Consider the following 21,274-nt stretch of genomic DNA (forward strand, 5'->3'; position numbering starts at 1 on the left):
TGAGATTCCATAGTTAACTGCGACCTTTGGTCACAATAAAATAAAATATCCAATTTTAGGTAGGATTTCCTGACAGCTTTTGGCAAACAATACCTCCTTGTGCTGAGAATATATAACACAGTTTATAGACATTGAGCATTCAGGTTCAAGTCTACCCAGCAAACCATACAATGTTCATGTTCTTGAGCTCACATTTTACAACATTTCATTTATTTTCATATTAGTATTAATTGATATTTCAGCAGAGAAAGTTATAATCATGCAAGTTGTACTGTATGTAAGCATGACTGAGGCATTCTCACAAATTATAAAATACATTTAGCAAGACGATCACACACTTAAAACAGTAACCAATACAATGTGTTGAAATGTTACTTCCTGTACAGATTTACAGGAGAAGCTTCATGCTGGAATGTGCAAATACATGAATCAATCTTGTGAAGGAGAGGAATATTAAAATTAACAGTTTCTCATGAAAATACTGCAATGCCAAAATACTGTAAATGCCCACTCTGTATAGTTTACTGTACTGAGACAAGTGCATTACATGAACATATGACGTTATGAAATCTTAACATGTTGCATAATGTGGAACTATGTAATATATTTTGAATGATAGAAAAGTCATCATAATTTGATTGTCACTTGGCCGTTCTCCAAAGCAATAAATTAGCATTAAAGAACCATCGCACAAACAAAAATAACTGCAGGGGTAAAGTTGCTGCCGACCACTGCAGAGACGAGGGGTTTGAATCCTCTGCAGTTCCTCCAGTTTGGGGCTGGGCGTCCATATGAACGCAATTGTCTGTTTTCGTGGGAGGGAAGCCAGGCAGAGAGGGTGCTCTCTGCCACAGCACTAGCAACTCCTACAGGTTGGTCAGGGCACCTGTTCAGTGGTATGTGCTACTAGGATTATATGAACCTCTGCATACGTTACATCCTTCCGGTAAAACTCCTGTCAAGTGAAAAGAAGCGTCCATGACATTACTCGTATCGGAGGAGACTCTCGGTTGTGCCAACCAAGTGGAAGAGTTACCAGTGACAAGGGACTAGAATACATGGAGAATCGCAAATTGGCACAACTAAACTGGAAGAAAAAGGTAAAATAAATGAAGAGAATTATCGTTATTACTGTTGGCCAATACAGACAAATTAGACAACTTACAGAGTACAGCAAATGTCAGTAATATGAGAGCCTTAATAATAATTATGAGAACATGATTAGGTGGATAAGAATGAGAACATGATTAGGTGCATATGTTTGGAGATCAAACTCCTAGCCACAACCTCTAAAAGGATCCATCAACAGAGGCAGTTGACCATCTGAATACAGAGAGTAAAAGCCACCGTGATAAAACAAATTCATTTGTACAGTTAAATTAACACTGGGTATTGTACTGCACACATTGTACTGCACACATGACATGTGTTACTTTGGTGCTGCCCAGGAAAATGTGAAGACTGGATTCCACCTCAGGAGTTCAGATGAATTCGCTCTTTAAATAACAGCGAGTGGTTTCTGTCAACCTCAGTGAAAAAAAAAACACAACAGTAGACAGGCCCCCCCCACACAAACACAGTGATAAATTGTACAATTACACCTGGAAACATGACTTAGGCTTCCATGGTGATTTAAGAGCATGAGGACAGTACTTAGAAATTAAGTAAAAATAAAAAAAAACCCTGGAGGAGAAAATCATCCTTTAAAACCCAAATGTGCATGATAGTGATAATTTCCTATGACATGACATTTGGCACATGTGTTCAAACACTGTCCACTTGCACAGAGCCATTGAGTAAGACAGAGTTACGACAACTCTGTTCACTTCATGGGGCCAGGCTGTTCTACATAGACTTCTCTTGAAAAGGGACAACTGGAAGTTTACGGAATGCATTGGAGTCTATGGGCTCGCGCGAGTACATGAACCACGTGACCAGGCTGTTTTATGCCCCCTCAATGTCGTAACTCTGTCTTACTCTATTGCTCTGCACTTGCATATACTGCTGGTCCTGCTATGGCACTGAGCTGAGACATTCTGTATTCTGTAGCTCTCTGCCAAGAGGCTCCACCAAGCGCATCCTGTCAGCTAGTGTGAAGTGCTGCGTCCTCAGGCACTGGGAAGCTGACAGTGAGCACAAGTGTGTACTGTCCTTTGTCTGTGTGTCTGGACCTGCACGGTGCACCGCGTGACACTGTAGGTGTGCAGCAACAGGTGGCGAGCCTTGGCCTGGACGTCTTCCCATGCACTGGCACTAGAGGGTGCTGCAAACACAGAAGTAGACATGGTTGAAAACAAATAGAAGAAAAGGTGAACATGATATAAGCTCAGTTCAGCAGCCAAACAACTGTTTCTTTTTGTTTTAAACAACCAACCACTATGAGCAGTCAGCACTTATGCTAAAGGTCCCAAATAAACATGTGTTTTGAGCATGAAAGTAGACAGTAGAGAGAGGCTATTAAATGATATCCAAGAGAAATGAGACATATATAGTAAGATGAGTATGTAATAATCACAAATGAATCCACTGCATGTGCATGCAGTGCACACACACACACCACACGCACGCACAATGGCAACTAATTCATAACATTCATAACAATTAAAGTTACAAATGTAAACATCCTAAGAGATGTTGATGTGCTGACTGGTTACTTTGACATGGTTTATCCTGAAACACTATAGATTTGTGAGCATGTTTAGAAACGTGCAGTTTAAGCCGTTCATAGTTTTTATAGATGTAAATGTGTTATGGATACAGTAACTTCAAAAGGAGTCTTGGGTCTCGTTCAAGTTCTGAGTTCAACACACCATACCGTACCGCTTGTTAACATACATGTATTCATCTGTTGTCTATTTATTAAATGCTACCATTTGTATAGGGGTAGATATTAGTTAGATGCTGTTACTCCCTCTTTCTAGTGATAACACTGCCAGTGGTTTGTTGAAATAGTAATGTCATGCACATTTTCCCCGTTCCAGTATCTACCCTCGATCAGACCCACTAGGGAAAGACCAGGGCCACACAATCCGTTGGAACCACTCCGGAACTACTATGCCGGGACTGAGAGGTACAATTCTGGCATGTGGAGGGAGTCGAGGGACTAGGCTCTGTGGGTTGCCTCCTGTCCGGACAAGACAATATGACGTAAAATTGTCCATTCATTGTCGATGGGAATTTAATCTTTGTGTAGGACGAAAATAGACACAAAGCCGATTTGCTCAGACACTATGAAGCAAAATTCTCCATTCATTGTCAATTTAGGCCCTTATTTATCAACGTGGTGTACAGGTGTACACCACGTTGATAAATAAGGGCCTTAATGTTTGTGTAAGATGAAAATCTACACTAATAGCTGATATCCCACCCCCTACGAGAACCTAGGAAATTATTTCCCTCATAGACTTTTCAAAAAGTATTTATTTAAAGACGGTTACGCCGCAGACAAAGCCAACTCGGATTGTGACAAATCATGACAATAAACACAATGTTTTGTGCAGATCAAATAATTAGAAAGAAGAATAATTTGATCGGCCCAAAACAGTATTTGTTGTCATGATTTGTCACAACTAGAGTTGGCTTTGTACAAGGCTTAAAAGCTCTTTAAATAAATACTTTTTGAAATGTCTATGGGGGAAATGAATGGGGAATTATTTCCTGGGCCCTCGTCGTTCTGAAAGGGGGCGGGACTGCGACGCTCTATAGCGTGTGACAACGTGTACGTCACCAAGAGGGGGGCGGCGTCTAAAAAGCTAGGGACGGCCCCCTGGTGGGCATTCAATTCTAGCCCGCATCACTCAGAATAGAATGACGGTGGTATGTTTTTATAAATATTGAGCTCGTTCTTGGCGATAACATAGTGAACAAACACCAGGATGGATAGAAAGAACGTCGGGCCCAAATACATTACAAGGAAAAGGAAAATGTTGTGAACAAACACGGCTGTGCTTAGATACTTGAACGTTATGTCTCTGCGCCCGTGCGCCGATCCAAGTCATTCTACGTCTTTTTGTAAACTCGTCAATCTGGGTTCCTTGATGCTGTCTCCATGCTGGAAAGCTGAACACAACCGTTTTCTGGCTCATTTCCTCGACGCGACCTGCTGTGGCACTTATTTACTGAGCAAGTCTGCACCATTGTGAGGTCAGTTTAGAAAAAGAACGTATACAAGCATACGGATGGTCGCTCAATGTAAACAAACCAGACAAGCCAGCAAGTATGGCGGAAGCTACCACGTGACACATATGTTGACGCCCCCTCCAGGAGATTTTGGTACACCCTATAGCTAGCGGCCCTCAATAATGGACTTGAATCCTAATGGCAACTGAACTTAGATCCGAGACCTGATTGGTTACGACATAGGACCTGAACCATAATGGAGTATGGAGCCGTTCAATTTGTTCAGAGATTTTGGACAGGTGCAATACTTAGTTTAGACAGTACTTGGTTTAGACTAGTCATTGGTTAGACCAGTCATTAGTCCTACAACTACAATCTTAAACCCTCACCCTAACCCTAACCTCCCACGGGGCAGCACACCCAAACCTAAACTTAACCCATGTCTAGTCTATGACTAGTCTAAACTAAGTATGTACCCCTTTTGGACCTCAACCCAAATTGTAACTGTGAAAGTCATTCCGAGATCTGATTTGTTCCAAGATATTACCGAACCGAGTCAACCGCCCCCCACTGTCTGAGTTACATTGACCTGACAAAGCTAATAATTAAATGTGTTCAAATTAACAAATTAAATTGCGTTTAATCACCTCAGTGAAGAAGCAATCCATGATTACACATGGTGTTCGCACTTTTGATCTCAGGAGCTATTGTTTTATAGGCTCTCCCAAGTCACTGAACCCAGCTAGCAGCCTGCCATGCATGCGCAGCTGAGCTTTTCCCTCCCATTTGCGCTGCAGTAATATGATCCTAGTTCATGTAGTTATGCACTTCATGCTGTTCTCTCCTGATCAGCAAATTCTGAGAACAGGTAACAGACCTGGGACACAAGTCAGAACCGACCCGGACCCCAATGAGCCCTCGTATGGGATGAGCGAGAGTTATGTGGCCACTCACAGAGCTGGAGGTGTACAAGGGCGGCAGTCTTGTCGCCGGTCAACGCCCACACATTCAGCTCATCCACTGACTGCACGTCCTCCATCTTAAGCAGGTCCTCTTCAATTTGCTGAACATGCAAGTGCTTGGGAGCACCTAACATGAAACAATAAACAAACAAAACAATACAATACACAGCCATTAGGTTCCACTAAATTACAGTGGCATAATGCACCCCCACATGCAATGATGCCAGTGGTTGTTGTCCCCTAGCTATTAAGTTTCAATAAAGTTGATGGTGAAAAAAATAAAAAACTAGAAATATCAGGAACAACTGGTTCGCTGGGGGTCCACAATTGAAGGAAGCCTAATGATCATTCCCACCAAGTTTTTTAACAATCCATCCATCCGTTCTTGAGTAACTTTGCTGAGAAAAGCCTTTGGTTCAATTCTGTATCTCACGTCTGGAGGGAATGATCCCTGACACGATGATACACCGAAAACACACAGTAAAAACGTGTTCATTTGGTTATATTTGTACACCCTTACCCTCTAGCAAGATGAGTCCTGTGTCTCTTATGATGCGGACAGTGGTGAATAGTACCAGAATGGAGAAGATGTAGGTACAGATGGGGTCTGCCAGCTTATAGTCCGGCTGTTAAGATTAAAAGGCAACATGGGTCCATTTTAAATAAATCACCTCATCAATTACAATTAGACAATCAAACTTACAACTTGATAGGTATGTAATGATGCATCAGGACTCAGGAGACAGCTAATTATTTAATATTTATATATATATATATATATATATATATATATATATATGTGAAGATTCAAATTGGTGCATTTTGTAAAGGAAATGGCATTTTCAGCTCGGTATATAAATTTGATCCAATTAAACAAATACACATAGTATTAAAGCCAAAGCATAATAACAGCAAGGCACCTTGAAGCGGACAATGTAGGCAGCTATGAGCACCCCAACACTCTGGACGAGGTCCCCCAGGGCGTGAATGAAGGCAGCCCTGACAGCCAGGCTGCCATGAGGCCGCTGCTGGCCTGTCCCAGCCGGGGGCTGGGAAGCTGCAGGACCATGGGAGTGACCATGGCCATGGGAGTGACCATTCTGGTTGAGCAGGAAACCCATGCTGATGGCACAGAAGGACAGAGAATGAGCATGTGACCCTTATCAATATGCATTTGGTCCAAACCACTTAAAGACATCCTGGCTAACACATTGAGTGCCATCTGGTGGACGAAAGTGGAGGTGCTTGGGTGCCGGATGATTTCAGGCTATTCCACTATGACTCGTGTCCGGTTTTGGCTTACATCTTGGATGCTGAAGTATTAGCGTTAATGCTACCGTGATAAAATGAGGCCAATCCTTTCTCTAGAAATGCCAATGTTCCAATCGCGATCACCGGATCTCCGAACATCGGCGAATAGTTCAAAACCACGGACAGCGGCATAGTTTCAGAGAAAAGAGCGTGCAAAGGCCACGGCTAAAACAGAAGCTAATGGCTATGGAGATTGGAGAAACAAAAACAGTGCGGACGGGGCCCTGGCAACCGTGCATAGCAACCGGAGTGGTTCCAAAAATTAAACACAGCGAGGCAATGTTATAGCGATATCAAACGCCTAACACCGGGGCTCCACCGGGCGCGTCAGCGTCGCGCCTCCGTCACCGTCAGGGAATGTTCCCTTTTTAATCAATGAAGGGTGGCTCCACTGCCCGTGTTGTGTGACATTAACGCGTGCAATAAAATTGAACCGGTGCGTTTTTGGACGCACGCGACGGAGACGCAGCGCGTCCGGTGGAGCCCTGGCGTTAGGATGAGCTTGCTCGTCATGCGTAATTAATTTATGGATGAGTATGAGTCTATTTGAGTCTATGTATTTATTCTCTCATTTACTGCATTATTGAACTTCTGGCTAGACCCCACTCTTCATTTCATTGTCAAAGTATTTGCATACTATGTGTAGTGACAATAAATGTAATCTAATCTAAAACCTGTCCTAGGGATCCAATGTGCCAATAGTACAAGGTGTACTCCTGTAGGATTTTTGTGCTAAAATCTTTTCAGATCTTGGTTCTATAGAGTCCAACCTATGAGAAATTGATGGGGGTTCGGGTAATCTGTTTTGGAATGTCCGAGAACTTGACATTGTTCTGGAGGTGGAGCAGAGTGAGGAATGTAATGAGTACTGAGATAGGCACAGTGGTCAGTCCAGGGTGGTCCAAGTGAGAAAATTAACCAAATGGGCTATGAAGGTGAAGAAATAAAAATGTCCGGAGAGGATTGATTCCCTGAATCGAGCTGGAAAGGAAAATTAGCATCCCCATGAAGCTTGTCAACATACTGAAGCACACAGTGCTGTAAAATATAATAGATGGTTGTGTTGAGACTCTGGACATGACAAAACACAGTGATGATTTAGGCCATGTTATCTGCTGGTGTTGATCCACTGACTGACTCATGACTGAAAATTCAACAATGGTTTCAACACAGCCATCTTTTTAGATTACATTGTGCTTCAGTATGTTGACAAGCTTCATGGAGATGCTAATTTTCCTTTCCAGCTCGATTTGGCACCTGCCCACAGTGCCAAAACTACTAGTAACTGATGTACTGACCATGGTATTACTGTGCTTAACTGACCAGCCAACTGGCCTGACCTGAACCCCACAGAGAATCTTGGTTGTATTGTCAAGAGGAAGGTGTGAGACATAAGACTGAACAATACAAATTCATTTACGGCTGTTATCAAAGCAAACCTGGGCTTCCATAACACCTCAACAATGCCACAGGCTGATCACCTCCATGCCACGCCCCATTGATGAAATAATTTGTTCAAAAATAGCACAGACCAAGTAGTAACTGCATACATTAATATACTTTTCAGATGGTCAACATTTCTCGTTTAAAACATTTTTTTTTTAGTGGTAAAATATTCTAATTCACTGAGATAGGATTTTTTTATTTTCATGAGCTGTACGCCATAATCATCAATATAAAAGGCTTGAATTATTTCAGTTGTTGTGTAATGAATCTAAAATATATGAAAGTTTATTTATTTGTATTACATTATGGACAATAATTAACTTTTTCAGATTATTCTAATTCGTTGGGATGGACCTGTATATATACATACTGAAAGCGTATTTCCCGTTTAGCAAAGCTGGAGAGTTGGGGAGATCCTGATCTCATTTTCAGAGCTTCTGTTCTCCAGACTGTATGACGGAAGTATGGGAGGCAACAGTCTGGATCGTGAGACTAGGAGACCCCTGTGACTGTGACTGAGTTGTTGTTGCAGGTTATTTATCTGGTGTGTGATAAATTTTTTATATGCATTACATATTGTAAAAAAGAACATTTCAAGCACTACACTACACTTATGTACCCATTTAGAGTGCTTGAAATGTAAAATGTGGCCAACAATAAACATGCGTTCCAGTAATGAAAGGTACGTGTGTAGCCAATGGAATCAGATGACTTTTAGGCTATAGAGTTCACTACATTTATCTTGGATGTTAGAATCTTAGGGATCCACATAGGAATGGCGTGGCTCCATTGTGGAACCTGGACTTTTCTTCAAATGTGGATCTCGGACTTCATGTGACGTGACAGCCTATTTCGGCAATGTTTTCAGCTCAATCACAACTACATTGACTTCCATTATATAATTAGAGTTGTTTCAGAAAGTACAAAATATGTGGAAAAAGATTGAGTAGAAGTACTTCTGTGGCCTACTGGCAGCGTGCTCTACAAAGTTTGGCACTGTCGGTCGAGTGGTTTGCAACTCCAACCAGACAGATGGAGAGAGAGAGAGACCCCCCCACCCTCGGAGCCATAAAGATTGGTTGATATTCCTGATATACCTGATCTCCCAAAAAAGATATATAGCCTTGAAAAATCCATATCAACTCTTCACAGTCACAGTATCACTGAGCCAGTAAAACAATGCCCAGTCAGGTGGGGCCCATCTCTATTACCCAGAGTGCTCAGTGCTGTGAATATAATTTGGACTGAATTGTTACATTTCCACAGACAGCAGATGCAGACAATTTTAGAATACAGGGTTAATTTAGCAAAACCAGACAATAGTTTTGTACAGATATTTCATGCAATCTAGTACAAAATAATAATAATAATAGATGTGTGTGCAACTGTGCATGTCTCACTGACTCACATAAGGTTGACAGCCACGCCCACAGCTGCTGTGATGAGCATGACATCCCCATCTATGTTGAAGTCCTGGTGTACCGTCCTCTGGACCGCCTCGTTCAGCAGCACCCCCGTCAAAATGTAGATGAGCAGCACACTAATGGCTGCCGAAATCACCTCTGTGCCAGGGAGCCACAGTCTCAAATCAGAATCCATTTATTCTTTCAAAGTGCATTTGACATAGTGAACCAAGGCTAGTACCACATTATAAGTTAAGTTTAGGAATAGGGTTAGCTTTTGGCACCGTTTACTGAGGTTAAGGTTAGGAATAACGTTAAGTTTAACCGTTTAAGCATAGTTTACACAGGTTACGTTTAGGAATAACAGCCTGCGCAGTTCCGCCGGCTGTACGCCCGGGGCAACGGTGTTTTGAGGCGAGATTGTTGGTATTCAAACAAACAACGTGCAGACAGTATGTACTGAAACAGGCAGGTCTGTAATAGCAGGGAGAAACAGAGTGTGGCTATTTAGCTGACTATAAAAACAGCCAACCTAAGGTGATGATGTCAAAGACATAATTGATACTGTTTAGTGCCACTGTTGACAACACACATTATTATTTGAATATGATTCATGGATTTGCTCATAGCCAGACGAGAGATGCGAACATGGAATCTTCTTCGGGTTTGAGTATTAAGGATGCGCTAGCAGTGATGTAAATAGGTTTTCAATGTAATGAGTCCCAGGGACATTTTATGAGTCCCACTTCAACGACGTCATATTTTGCCATTATTACAAATTGCAGCATTTAACTCCCATTTCATTTTATATGGTTATAATGTGGTTATATTCATGTAGAAAACAGAAGAAGAAATGATTATTATAACTAAAGCTAGCAAAATAAACTAGAATAAAAAACAGTACAGTAGTGCTACTACTACTACTACTACTACTACTACTACTAAGGAATGGGTCAGAAATCAGAGACCACCTACCCAGACGTTGCAGCCCAAAGGTGTATCTCTTGGTGGGGGGTTTGGCAGACAGCCAGAGGGCCAGCAGAGAAAGCACAATGCCTATCAGGTCTGTGAGGATGTGCAGTGCGTCTGTCATGATCGCTAAGCTGTTTGCCATGTAGCCACCTAAACAACATAAATAGTTAGATTATTCCAATGTGCACGACACAGTAATAGATTATTTTAAATACACACATCTAAACAACTTGAACATTCATGATGTTGGGTATAAGATTATACAGGCACAATTGTAGACTGTTATTTAAGAAGATGGATTTGGGTTTATTTATATACTGTAGAAGCTTTATTTAATTATAGGGACATAATTATGGGACCTGTATTATATGCAAACCTGTGTGATGCAAAACCTCCTCGCTTGACACAAACTGAGCTAATAGCAAACCACGTTTAAGATGAGGAATGTATTAAGTTTATTAACTCAGTCAGAATTAGTGACAATATAATTGTGACACATTTGTGATACTATACCTTACTTAATATGTATTACAGTATACCCCCATTATGGAGACAGCTTGTGCCTGGGTTGTATGTCTCTCTGCAATGTCTGTACAATGCTGCTATCTGTGTATTGTCTGTGTGTTTTTAAAAACGTTGATGTACTAGTGCACTTTGCCCAAGACAATTTTTCCCTATATCTCATCATCTCAATAGGTGTGGTTGACTTGACACCTTGTCTGTTCTGCAGCTCTCTGACTTGATTGTTTTTGGTCATTAAGCTGACTGCTGACCAATCACTGTACATACAAACACTGAGAGCATGTTGGATAGTGGTACCCATCAATTATCAGCCAGCCACCTGACTTCATACCTATGAGTTCCCCGATCATGAAGAGGAAATAGAGCACAGCTGCAAAGCCAAGCTTCTTCATGACTTTCCTCTGCTTGATCGTCTCCCTCTTCTTGGCGCAGCTGTCACAAGGGCCCAGGCCCGGACTGCCCAGGCTAGAGGAAGAGTCCAGAAGCGAGTCGTCGTCGGACGCGACCACCGTGTTTACCAACACTCCGTTGGAAGGGGATCCGGCGGAGTAGTCCGTCATTTCTCCCGAGACGACCACTTTCAGTTTGTTAAACTTGGGCGCTTCGTCGTCGGCGAGCTCGTCCGACGAGAAGTCAAAGGGCGCCGTGTCGCTCAGGTCCCAGTCCTCCCGGTCCCGTTTGAAAACGGACCGGACCTTGCTCATGAAGTTAGCACCTGACATCTTGAAGGTGTGTGTGTGTGTGTGTGTGTGTGTGTGTGTGTGTGTGTGTGTGCTGACAGGGTTCAGTGGGAGCTAATCATTCACATTGTTGACGCATCGCTCCAATAATGTCGCACCTGGAGGACAATGACAATCCTCATTATCATCAGACAAACATTAACAGATGCAATATGACATTCTATTTTAGATTCATTCGTTTAATTTTTTTTAACCCAGTGCCATTTCCCACACACTACTTAGTCATACACCCAGGTCATTTACAGGCTTTGATTGACTTAAGTACGGCTATAACTGAGACATTAAGCGCTGACGTAACGTATACTTCCCAAAGTGACATTATTAATCATTATCCCAGAATATAGACTGTGTATGCTACAACATAAAGGCGTGTTAACAAGTAATTAAGGTGAAAAGTTAATTAGCTAAAAGGCTAGCTTATGCTAACTTGTCAGTTGGCATTATGCACTTGTTTGCAGACAAGTGGAGGCACTTAAACATTATAGTTGCGTAAATCCAAAACACACAAATCCAAAACACTTACCAATGTGGTATTTTCCTAATACATAAAGTTATCCATTTAAACATGAATTGTTATAATTCCCAATGAAAGTAAGCATCTGTCTGTCGACTTGTCGGATCAGGAAGTGAAGTTTGTTTTTGTTTTTTTCCGCTTGAACCACGGCTTGAACGGAGATGCCAAGGGTAGGTCTGTGACGTCACACACACGTGTGTGTGTGCGTGTGTGTGTGTGTGTGTGTGTGTGTGTGTGTGTGTGTGTGTGTGTGCGCGCGCGCGCGCGCGCGTGCGTCACAGTGCGCGCCACAGTGCGCGCGTTTCACGGAGCCCAGTGCATAGACAAATATATCTATGGCCCAGTGGGCCCACATGACGCACCTGACGAAACCTTGTAATGTTTATTGTGGGTTTCATGATCGCAGTCACTGAATATAGTCACATGACTGACGCCACGCGTGGTCACATGATGTTTCTTTTCCAGACGCAGCAGTAACATTTTATTAGAAGGTAAATGTCTACACTTTTGCCGACACTATACACGTGTTAGAACACTATAGAGAGTAGAGACCTCTGCCAGACAACTAAAGCTAACCTAAACGTACGCTTACTTTAGGTAAAGCTTCTTTTGCTGTCAGGATTGCAGCCTGGAATACTTTAATAGCCCTGGTCCAGTGCTTACAGGGCTATAGAATACTGTACATATACACGCAACACGAACCACAGCTGAGTGAGAGTGAGTGAGTCGACATCATTCTAATGCTGTATAACTCGTATTGTTTTGATGAGAAGAACTGATAGTTGCTGTCTGCTGATCGGCATTCGAGATAGGACGAAGATATTGTCTGATCATTGCTTCCTCATTTCAGGTGATAGGCCTACAAGCAGTCTGGGTAAATAGCTTCACCCATGGAGGTAGAAGGACTGGAAGATGAGGGTCCATCGTCACAGAGTGATTCTCCACACAATACAGGTGTTTGCTTCTTTGACAATAATAACCACAACACTCCTTGCTGAGCTGAGAGAGCACAACTTGATTCATGCTATAAAATGACTAGACATGTGTAGAACTGTAGATGCTTTAATAGGTCACTAGAAATGCATCCACAAAGGCATGTGGATTTATAAAGTGATTGTTAGTCTGTCAATTTAGTCTGTCAATTTACAGTGAGGTTCTGTGACGGTGACGCAGTAGCCTACATTTAGTTTGTCTTTTAACAGATCTCAGGCTGACACTCCCAGAGTCACTGTCTTCTGAGAACTCAGGGCCTGTAGAGGAAGTGGTAGTAGTGGATAAGAACACAATAATGAAGCTCACAGAAGGACTACTCTCCCACTACCTGCCTGACCTACAGAATTCAAAACAGGTCCTCCAAGAGCTTACGTAAGTAACCTCCAGGGATGATGCTACGCACAATGTTGCATTTGTAAGTGGCACTGTCCAGCACAGGCATGTCAACCTCTGCCATTGTATGGCATGAATCAACCTATTTAATGAGCAGCGTCACTCATCCATTTAAATGTAAGTCATGTGCTACAAATGTCCCAGCTAAAAACTCGATGATATCCACGTTTTATTATCCAACATATGGCAGATCTTTGTCAGATGCAAAATCCAGATTTTGGAGATTCTTAGACCACCGATTACCAATGTTTGACCAATTTTTGATGAATACGCAAACAAGTAGTAAATAATAAACCCATTGAACTTTATTTTATTTTATTTAACCAATTGAGCCCTATTCCAAACATTTGTTGTGAATCAACTTTTCTACTGTTTTATAAACATTTTGATTTTGAAAACTGGGAACTTAAGTGGTTAAAAATCGGGACACATCAGCTGCTGCTGTATAATTGCAAGACACTGAACCCCAAATTGCTCCCGATGTGCTGGTTGGTACCTTGCATGGCTTCCGCCGCAATCGGTGTATGAATGTGTGTGTGAATGGGTGAATGTAATGCACAATCTATGTAAAGTGCCTTGGATAAAGGCGCTATATATGCACCATTTACCATTACTAAAAGCCAGGCCATGATGACTAATATGCTCCTGTCATAGATGTAAGCCCAAGTGGGAACAATTGCTGGGCATTGCTGCCTGACGCACCTCCGACGGTGCCATGGTGCTGTTTGCAGGGGCATCAGCCGGAAGCCACCCTTCACTAATATTTCACTCCTTTCTTCTCTTCTTGATCCCAAGTTAGGTATCCGGCTAGCCGCTGGGTGGATACTCCTATAGCCTCTACACCCGACGGCCCTCCACCCACCTCTGAATATTTGTCCCTCTTTCTCAAAGGCAGCCTCCATTCCCTCTTCCCATGGTACATTCAGCTCTACCATGATGATCATCTTAGTTGGGGTTGGACCACAATGTCTGGTCATAGAGCGGTTGTGGTTATGGGAACTTCCAACTGACGTACCGTACTAGGCCGGCCCTCATGTTCCACTCGCCTCCGGCTGACAGGAGAGACTGTGTGCTCTTGCTGCTGCTCTGAGGCCTGTGCCCTTGCTTGACAAACTGGATCGACCACCTCGTTGTTACCGGACTGCCCCTGTTTGCTTACAGCCAGAACAGATGTGATACAAGCGTGAGTTCTGGGAGTCACAGAGCTTGCAAGTCACCTCTGTCCCATACCACATGTGCAGATTCCAGGGACTGTGAAGGGTAACGTCTGTGGCCCTGATGTGGAAGCTCAGCCTCGTTTTGGGCCTGTTCACATAATGACCCTGTTGACTACGGTCTCCCAATTGGTCCATCTCCCTTGTTGCTGTTGGCCCACAAGCCTTTATCATATATACATTATACAGTACATGTAGCTCTCCTCTTCCATCTTCACCACTTCTGAAATCACAAGGTATTTCCTTTCCTTCTTTGAGGTTTTGGACCACATCATAGGTGCTGTTTCCCATCCGAAACGGCCCTGCCAGACTGCAGTTGTCCTACCATCTCCTGATGTTTCAGTCGGATGATGGCCTGGTCTACTGTCTGCATAGCATTCCACTTACGTCCTGTGCGGATTGAGAGACTGCAGGACTTGTCGGTTTTTATTTTCACCCGGGCCGATGTTAGAAGCTCCCCAAGTCTTTTCAGGAGTCGTACTGACGCTGCTGTCTGGAGGATTGATTGATTGATTGATTGATTGATTGATTGATTCAGTATGTAGAATGGGTACATTTCAAACGAAAGCACAAGTCAATACAAAAACTGTTACTTGTGGACGAACCATGATAAAGCATTAACACTTGTTTACAACAGGGTCCACCTTTTTCAATTCATCAGAAATTCACCAGAAAGGATGGTGGTGACATAATCCATTATATAGCCTTGTTATAATAAAATATTATTAAAATAAAAAGATAGTTTACACGAACATGCAGCATCATCAATCGTATCATATGTATGTATACTAAGACAACATACAATCAAAAAGGCATTGCCTGACCCTGGATTACATCAAGGGCCCGCAACATGACCGAGGAACACGTTCCACTTCAAATCATATTTATCTAATTGATTATTCATCTTAAAAGATAGCTTCTCCAAAGCAGCCACAATACCAACTTGAGTGAACCACATGTGCCGGAGGCAAATCCTCAGACTTCCATTCTTTAACGATGATCCTCCTGCCCACCATTAATGCTGTATGAATCCAGTCAGCTAGAGGCGCGGAGAGATGTTTTAATGGCGATGGATCACCCAGAATAAACAGCAGGTGTATAAGGAATATCCTGGTCTGTGATTTGCATTATATTCTCATGAATAGCACACCATAGAGTCTGTACCCTAGGGCACTCCCACAACACATGAATAAGTGTACCGGAGTCCTCGCCACACCTCCAGCAAACGGGACTCTCTGAGCTTAGCCCTGAACAATCTTGTCGGAGTCCAATAGACTATTCATTATTTTAAATTGAACTAATCTGGTTCTAAGTTCACAGGGCATCTTCTTTGAGTTCCATAGAATCATCTTCCATTCACTGTCAGTAAAGGATTGATTTATATCAGCCTCCCAAATCCTCTTTACGCTTGAGGGCTAACCTTGGTGTGCTATCATCATAGAATAATATTTGAATGCCTCATGTCCAGTTCCAAATATAGCTAACACTGTTTTCAGAAGGTCTAACTCTGTTGGCCCCTTCTTGAGATTCGAACTTCCTTGGTGACCTATGATGAGGCCTCAATGTTGTAATTTACTTACAGAAAAAGGAAGTTCGAATCTCAAGAAGGGGCCGGGTGTGTAGCGTTAGTCCAACGTCCCAATAATCCGACAGTTACCCTATCCCCAAACCCTAACCCTAAACATAACCGCACACGGAAGTCACGGGGGAGTAGTCGGACTAACGGTATGTCTGATTAATGCACATCCTCCTAGTAGGGTCTCCTCATTGGCAGTTGAGCCAGTAGGGTACAAAAGCAGTGGCACTTGACAACACAAACTCGTTGTCTTGTCTTTGACAGTTTATTCAGAAAGGAGAGTGTGGTTAGTGCACTTACTGGCTCTGTTACACCAGGCACTCCCTAATATACATTTTGATGAAGTATATTGTTGTGTTAATTTTCATCACTGTACTTGTGCCCTCAATTTTTTTTAATGTTTTGTTTTAAACAGGCAAAACCAAGTGATACTCCTTGACACTATGGAACAGGAAGTAACCAAGTTCAGAGAGTGTAATGCCCTGTTGGACCTCAATTCACTGGTATATTAAAACATTATGTAATATTATTATTACTAAATATTCATAATGAAATGTCAAAGTACAACAAATGGCATGGATTTTGCTTTATCTATTTATTTTTAGTCCTTTGTTAATCATCAGGAATTATTAGTAATTCAGTGTGATGATATTAGTTTACAGAGGCAAAGGTTTACCACAATAAGCTGGTCAACATACGTAAAGAGATGCTGATGCTCCACGAGAAGACGACAAAGTTAAAGGTATGACTTGGCTTTACCTTTCTTTTACATAATAATACTACTTTTATTTCAATTGCAACGCATATTTGTGACATTTAGCAATCGTATTTATCGTAAGGTAAATATAGATGACCAGAAAGAAATATACGTTTTTGTCCATATTCACACGGCTGCTATTTTGCTTTTCCCCCAAGTATGATGGAAGAGCAAAATGGCCACTGTGTCAATACGGTGGGTGATGTTCTGAGTGTGACGGTTGTTTGTCTCATAGAAAAGAGCTCTGAAGCTGCAGCAACAAAAGCAGAAGGAAGCACTGGAGAAAGAGCAGCAGCGTGAGAAGGAGCTGGAAAGAGAGCGGCAGCTGATCGCCAAACCTGCTAAAAGAACGTAGGACCACCAGCCAACACTACTCTATTAACTCTGTCATTGCCAAGAACACCACAAACCAAAGACATGAACAGAAGCATACCTGGTTTATCCTGCTGTCCAACTTGGATACATTATTTCTATTTCTATTGGTCTATTTAATACATTAAATTTAATACATTAAATAGACCCATCTGAGAATGGCAGAATTTACTCAAGAGACTCGGTCGTCAGATAACGGCCAACAGAGTAAAATCAACGTACTGACTTTTTTGTCAAAGGTGAAAGGTACAGTAATTACGTCTTGGTGCTGGACCTCAGGGTCCTGGCTACATTGCTCCATTAATGCTGAATGTGAATCAGTGTATTTATTGTTTTAGAGGCAGAGATACTTCTACATCTACAGTGTACAGTATGTTGTAGACGTTCTGTCTGGTGTCTGACATTATGTTAAACGGCTAACGGTATAATATAACGTACCACCCATCCACTGCAATTACAAAGGCCAGAGATTCATTGTTGCCATTCATTATTGGTCAAAATCAACTATAATTTCCTTAGTGTAAAGTGACTTCTTGTTGCTTTTTTCACTTTTGTTTTAAGCAGAATCTCTCCTAAATTTATAATGAAGACAACATGATGTGCCTGTGTGGTCTCGTATTGGAGGTGTGATGCTCTATATTCCTGTCCCATACATATTGTTCCCCCCAAAGAAATTTGCTTATGAAATCCAAGATTCTTGTTAATTAAAAAGCCTGATGTTTTCCCAATGCTTTATTTTTATCTTAATCGAGTGTGCGATACCATTTAGTCCACTAGATGTCAGCAAAGCCTTTTTGGAGGAGTGGCCAGTGTTCCTTCTCTGTACTACTTGTGCTTTTACTCCAGACAGTGCAAGCCACTTCTGCTCACAAATGTTTAGGTTGATAAACAGTACACAGATGTCGACAACAAAATAGTTGTCTTTATACAGATATTTGAGAGATCTGAAGCAATGCCAGTGGCAGTTGGTTAAGGTTTACAGAAAAGGAGGCTACATTCCTCCCCTTACCAGAGGGCTCTTATGTGTCTCTCCCACCTCCTACAGTTCACATAAAACTCTAATTTTACTCTCACTACTACTGCAGGAAACAACCAAAACCACCGTTGAGTACTCCACCCCGCACCCACCTCTGTATGAAACGGAAACAACACTGGCACCACAATGCGGCTGAGAAAATGTCTAGAGACCCAAGGCCCAGGATGTTCTTGAATCAAGCTAATAAGGCAAATTACTACTCGGCACATTCATTATCATAGTTTTTTTTACACATTGTTTAATTTCTTTCATTTTGAAGGGAGGGATCAAAACAAGTAGGGCTGTTATGCAATACATGAAACTGGGCCAGTGTGTTCGATGAAAATGCGTACCCTTGCTTCCACATCGTTAGGGGGGCTGCGGGGGTTAAGTGATGAGGGGGCCAGAGTAGCAGTGGTTTCCGAGGCTGGGCTGTGCTCCTCTCAGCCCCTTGCTTTGGTTTTAACTTGTCTCCTCTTTTAGAAACTTGGCCGTCGGGGGAAAAAACAAACCCCACCTCGCCGTAGCCACAAGCGAGTCACAGACATGCAGCAGCAGATGGTGTTGTAGCGGCCAGCCTTCCTGTCTAAGTAAACAGTGATTCAGACGGGTGAGGAGTGGGTGGCTGTGGCCCGCTTCGGGCCAAGCACCGAGCCTCTCCCAGACCTACCAAAACAGGATATGGTCCTACGGCCCACACTAGTAATTGTTGCATCATGTTATTATTACCCTTACGTTTTGCCATTTGGTTGACATGGTCGTATTCCATGCACATCGTTTACCATGTGAAGTGACTAGTGCTCTGGAAAACACATCCCCTTGTGGTGGTTTGAACCAAAGGGAGACTGTATGAGGTTACTTTTCCTTACCCAATGAACTCCTATATAACTCCATACGTAATTCAGGACAGATTGGCATGGAGAACATTTGTAATTATGTTTCTATGACTCAACAATATGGTTTTGAACATAATAATCCAGTATGTAACCAAAATGTTAGCTTTGCAAACTCTGTCATAGAATTTGACAGTCTGACTGCTGCGAAATAGAGAAGTGTGAAGGTAAGCGGTCAAGTGTCGCCTCTGAGATAAACAATGTCTTGTTGTCTCTCAATTGTGGTATGATTTCTTCCCGAGGCCAATTCCGTGCTTCCAGCGTAAACACAGGCAGTCTTGGTGTACCACAGTCAGTGAAATATGTCTAGCGCCAACCCAAGGTACTGGCTCAACCTTGTTCAGCTCACTGACTTAATGGCCTAAGTGGGTCAAGCATTTTCAAAACAAGGTCTCGCAAAAAAAGCCCATTAGAAAACAAAAGGTTTTATAGAGTCAGTGCCTGGTTTCCGTGGGCTGCTCTCGGGCTGCAGTAAATAAGTAAATATAGACATGAGTTTTATACTGGCAAAGAGGCTTTGAAGAGCAGCATAATTGTGGCGAAGTGAAAGGATGATTTGATTAAACATTTGTGCCTTGTGCCTGTTATTTTCCTCTGCTGGGCTGGGTAACAAAAACGGAGGAAAAAATATGACTGAGTGAGCATAGCAAAGCTGTGAAAAAGACAATGTTGGTACTTAGAGACAGATGTAGTCAGACATTTACACATCCAAAGTCCCCTCTGATGCCAGTGTGGTTGTGGGGTGTTTATATTGTGCGTATGTGTGCATACGCCCACACACTGGCTGACCTGGATGCAGTGAAGGTGCGACAGTCTAAACCTTACAGTATGGAGTTTAAAGGTCTAGGATTTATAGTGTTGTTTACATGCACTATTTGACTTAACCACAGCAGACTGTCTGTCGTTTGCCCTGCTCTCTCTATCCACTGTGGAGACGAGAGAAATGGCAAGTGCAGACAGATACGTACGTCGTACGCACGCACACGCACAGAAACACTCACACGCATACACGATCCAGAAAGATGCAGCCTTATAACTCCTGGTTTGGTGGTTGGTGGTTTAGATAACTGCAGGGTTCAGTGCGGGCGACCTAGAGGCTCTATGCATGTCTGAAGACGACAGCACCATCACCTCAATTCTATGTGTGTTTACTTTTAGCCTTTTATATGCACCCATCAAGTAGATGGACCCTGGCTAGCCCACAGCAGAGCCAACCAAGCCGGGACATGTTCATTTTTAAGATCACTTGATTTTCTCCTTTTTAAATTTTGTATAATTTGCTACAGGTAATAGTTGGGCCATAGCTTAAAAACTGTTTTTTAGTATAACAAATGTTTTTTAAAAGCTAAGAAAGGCTGAAAATGTATGGTGACATCACACTATACATAATAGTGTGTGTATAGTATATGCCTCAGTGAAGCTCTGGAACTTTTTTTGCAGGATGGCTTGGAACTCAAGGTTACATAACTGCTTATCTCGCACATTTATGTCTAGGTCGACTGAACATGGCAGGTTTGCACACTTTTGAGAACAAGGGGAAGGGGGACAGTAAAAGGAGTGAGCTTGTATTGACCCAAAAATGCAGAAATGTTTTCACTTATTAAAGGATGTAGCCTAAATGTTGCGATGGGTGTCTTGTACTGTATGCATGACTATTTTATGCATGGTTTGAAGTTAAGAAGCGGGAAGTGACAGGAGGCTTTGTATATATTAAATATATACCCGTGACTGTACAGGGTAAACAATTTGTAGATCTTTAGAACAACCAAAGACTTTTGTTACTAAAATAGTTGTATACCATTGAAGAAATTGACAATTAAAGAAAGTTCATAACATATTTGTCTTCTCATTTGCTTTTTGTATAGATCCTGTAAGTACACGTGTATTTTTAAATGGTGACTGGAACTTTTGTAAAGGACCTTTGTTTGAAGGAAATTAAAATCTGCAAGCAAAAATGGACACATTAGTTAGATGGTATGCAATGTGGGATGGCGGAAAATTGCAAAATAAGAGTAAATGGTACAACCCAATAGTCAACAAAGTATACTACAAAGAGAACACTGCAGTGTTTC

General features: G+C 42.2%; 2 protein-coding genes across 7 annotated transcripts; one reads left to right on the forward strand and one right to left on the reverse strand.

Moving 5' to 3' along the window:
- Positions 1 to 160: 160 nt before the first annotated feature.
- On the reverse strand, positions 161 to 12,122 carry slc30a4 (solute carrier family 30 member 4). The gene is made up of 8 exons (XM_079496886.1): positions 11,999 to 12,122; positions 11,067 to 11,573; positions 10,217 to 10,363; positions 9,247 to 9,400; positions 6,002 to 6,203; positions 5,602 to 5,707; positions 5,074 to 5,208; positions 161 to 2,263 (listed from the first exon to the last, which is right to left on the reverse strand). The coding sequence occupies exons 2-8, from the start codon at positions 11,455 to 11,457 to the stop codon at positions 2,109 to 2,111; spliced, it is 1,290 nt and encodes a 429-aa protein (XP_079353012.1). The 5' UTR covers positions 11,458 to 11,573; positions 11,999 to 12,122; the 3' UTR covers positions 161 to 2,108.
- bloc1s6 (biogenesis of lysosomal organelles complex-1, subunit 6, pallidin) lies at positions 11,446 to 18,017 on the forward strand. 6 transcript variants are annotated; one of them, XM_079496888.1, is made up of 7 exons: positions 12,463 to 12,480; positions 12,587 to 12,706; positions 12,840 to 12,943; positions 13,192 to 13,354; positions 16,581 to 16,668; positions 16,821 to 16,907; positions 17,158 to 18,017. In XM_079496888.1, exons 3-7 carry the CDS (start codon positions 12,880 to 12,882, stop codon positions 17,275 to 17,277), a joined length of 522 nt encoding a protein of 173 aa, XP_079353014.1. In that variant the 5' UTR covers positions 12,463 to 12,480; positions 12,587 to 12,706; positions 12,840 to 12,879; the 3' UTR covers positions 17,278 to 18,017. The 6 variants fall into 6 exon arrangements, with proteins under 6 accessions (XP_079353018.1, XP_079353016.1, XP_079353014.1 ...); XM_079496892.1 differs by lacking the exons at positions 12,463 to 12,480; positions 12,587 to 12,706 and adding an exon at positions 11,446 to 11,464; XM_079496890.1 differs by lacking the exon at positions 12,587 to 12,706 and having other exon boundaries at positions 12,369 to 12,480.
- The last annotated feature ends 3,257 nt before the right edge of the window (positions 18,018 to 21,274 follow it).

The sequence above is a fragment of the Electrona antarctica genome (genome assembly GCF_951216825.1).
Source record: "Electrona antarctica genome assembly, chromosome: 3".
Lineage (NCBI taxonomy): Eukaryota > Metazoa > Chordata > Actinopteri > Myctophiformes > Myctophidae > Electrona > Electrona antarctica.